General features: G+C 33.6%; 1 protein-coding gene across 1 annotated transcript; it reads right to left on the bottom strand.

The window, feature by feature from the left end:
* Positions 1 to 483: 483 nt before the first annotated feature.
* Positions 484 to 2,211, bottom strand: LOC139895898 (large ribosomal subunit protein uL29-like). The gene is made up of 4 exons (XM_071878443.1): positions 2,148 to 2,211; positions 1,915 to 2,050; positions 933 to 1,089; positions 484 to 790 (listed from the first exon to the last, which is right to left on the bottom strand). The coding sequence occupies exons 1-4, from the start codon at positions 2,149 to 2,151 to the stop codon at positions 716 to 718; spliced, it is 372 nt and encodes a 123-aa protein (XP_071734544.1). The 5' UTR covers positions 2,152 to 2,211; the 3' UTR covers positions 484 to 715.
* Between the last annotated feature and the right edge of the window lie 270 nt (positions 2,212 to 2,481).

The raw sequence follows: 2,481 nt of genomic DNA, 5'->3' as shown, positions 1-2,481 counted from the left end.
TAGATACATACAAGACATTTTCTCGAGTGCCTATCTTCATAAAAAACTACAATGGTTTTGATAAAGTGATCACAGGGCAGATGGAATACTTGATACTACATTAAAGCTGTTTTTCAAACCTGTCTCCAGATGGAATTGAATATCTGAAGAGCAACAGCGACAAATAGAGTTAAACAATCGAGCATTTGAGGGTAACATCGAGTTTGTTCATGTGTCCCGAATATACTTCTGTTTCTTATCATAAATGATTGCTGTGTGAATTCTGCTTTGGGTTGGCTGTATAATTCAATATTGTCGATTCGAAACATTAGTGGTGCAGATTTATGTGTTTTGAGCAAAAGAACAACAAATTATTATTTCAAATCAATAATCAAATAACAAAAACCAAGAAAACAAACACCCGCAATACATTTTCTGAAAACTCAGATCACGAAATGCCTGCTCGTGACACATGATCCAGACACTGTATCCAGTACACAGAGATTCATTCAAAACACCAAAAAATGATATAACCAGGCAAATTTTATGCATTTCGATCAACATACAACCTGAAGTCTGGATGTAAAACCGATGCATTATACAATCAACAAAACATAAGTAACATCAAAGGCAAGATCTAATTGTCAACTGTCTTGTAACCCATTAAAGAAAAACTATCAAATACGTAAAACGTTCAAAACTAGAAAGAGGTTACTCAGCCTTAATAGCGTTAACCTTACGCCTTGATAGCATACTTCCTCAGTGGGAAGTACTTCTCCTTCTTCTTTTCCCTTTCGGTCTTCAATGAAACCTACATTAATACAGAACAACCTGATAAATCTCGGTTTACAGAACAGATATTCCAACATCCAAATTACAGTAAAATATTAAAGAACCTAACCAACAAACAAAATCACTATTAAAATTACAATCAAATGCAGATTAATTGGTACCTGATGCTTTGTAAGACGTCTGCGGATAGCTCTGGTTTTCTTTGGGCGCAAATCAAGAGGCAAATACTTCTTGTTCTTGTAAGCTTCCCTAAGGGCAAACTTCTGAGTTTGTGAAATCACAGTCAGTACCTGAGCAATTGATGTCCTCACCACCTTACTGCAAGCACATAATTCTAATAAGGTACATAAACATATAAGCATCAAACCACAAACAATAAATTCATAAACATGTCTGCAATAACATACCGAAGTATAAACTTGATACTAATACTACCACAGAAGGTAAACGGTTAAGAAAACTTCAATTCTAACCAAATTTCAATCAGATTTAGTTTTTATCTCAAATAAGAAAAAAAAAAAAACATACAATACCACCTGGTCTATACATAATGTGTGATAAGCATACACAACCATACACGAAAATGCATGCCATCTAACATCTAACTAAGCTCAACGGTACTACTCCGTATAAAACAATGTTGCTGAAAGTTATTAAGTTATCACTTAATAACTTTCAGCAACATTGTTTTATACGGAGTAGTACCGTTGAGCTTAGTTAGATGTTAGATGGCATGCATTTTCGTGTATGGTTGTGTATGCTTATCACACATTATGTATAGAGTCACTTTATAACATCATCTATATATAAGGAGCAACTCACACTAGATAAAAAATCTTTACATTACTTATACATAAAGATAAAAAATGGTCAATCAAATATGCCTGTTTTGGCTTTTCAAAAAAATAAATAGATTAACAAATATGTCTGTACATATAGATATTGAACAGGTACATAACGTGGTACTGTTCATCAAATTTTAACGATTTAGTTAAAAGTAATTATCAAATCAATGATCCTTTTTGCGAAATTGATCCTTTTGCAGCGAAATTGTGGGACCTTTTGTTATTTTAATAAACTTCCAAAAACAAATTAACATGTATATACACGTTTACATACAGAGAGAGATAATAATATAATTACATCTTGGAGAGCTTGTTTGGAGCACCACCGGTAACCTTGGCAACACGAAGAAGAGCAAGTTCAGCTTTTAGATCCTTCAATTGAGCAACCAAATCGGCCTTCGATTTGCTCCTTAGCTCATGAACCTTGATTCGCGCTGTGTTTTACATTCAAATTTGATAATAGAAACTAATTAAAAATTGAATTAACGATAATCAAAATCATCGAAACGTTCAAATACAAATAATTCGTACCCATTGAATGAACCCGTGGATTGAACTGCAATGTAGTCTGGCTGCCTACTGGAAATTTTGAAACCCTAGCAACTAGAAATGAACAAGCGATTAGGGCTGTTATATACAAAATGTAGGCCCATTATTGTCTGATTGTATTTACTTGGTATAAAAGCCCATTAAAGTTTAGATAAGCCCAATTAGTATCCATCGACTCTAATACATTTATCCTGTGTTGTAAAAAACCCGATTACTCGCCGATTAATCTCCGATTAATCATTTTTAGGAGCAATCCGTTCCGATTTCCAAAAATCTGTTTAATTAAACGGTCAACGACAATTAATGAATCAAAATC

Source organism: Rutidosis leptorrhynchoides, chromosome 3 (genome assembly GCF_046630445.1).
Source record: "Rutidosis leptorrhynchoides isolate AG116_Rl617_1_P2 chromosome 3, CSIRO_AGI_Rlap_v1, whole genome shotgun sequence".
Lineage (NCBI taxonomy): Eukaryota > Viridiplantae > Streptophyta > Magnoliopsida > Asterales > Asteraceae > Rutidosis > Rutidosis leptorrhynchoides.
Note: the sequence above shows the minus strand (reverse complement) of the source record. Positions and strands in the feature narration are given on the sequence as shown.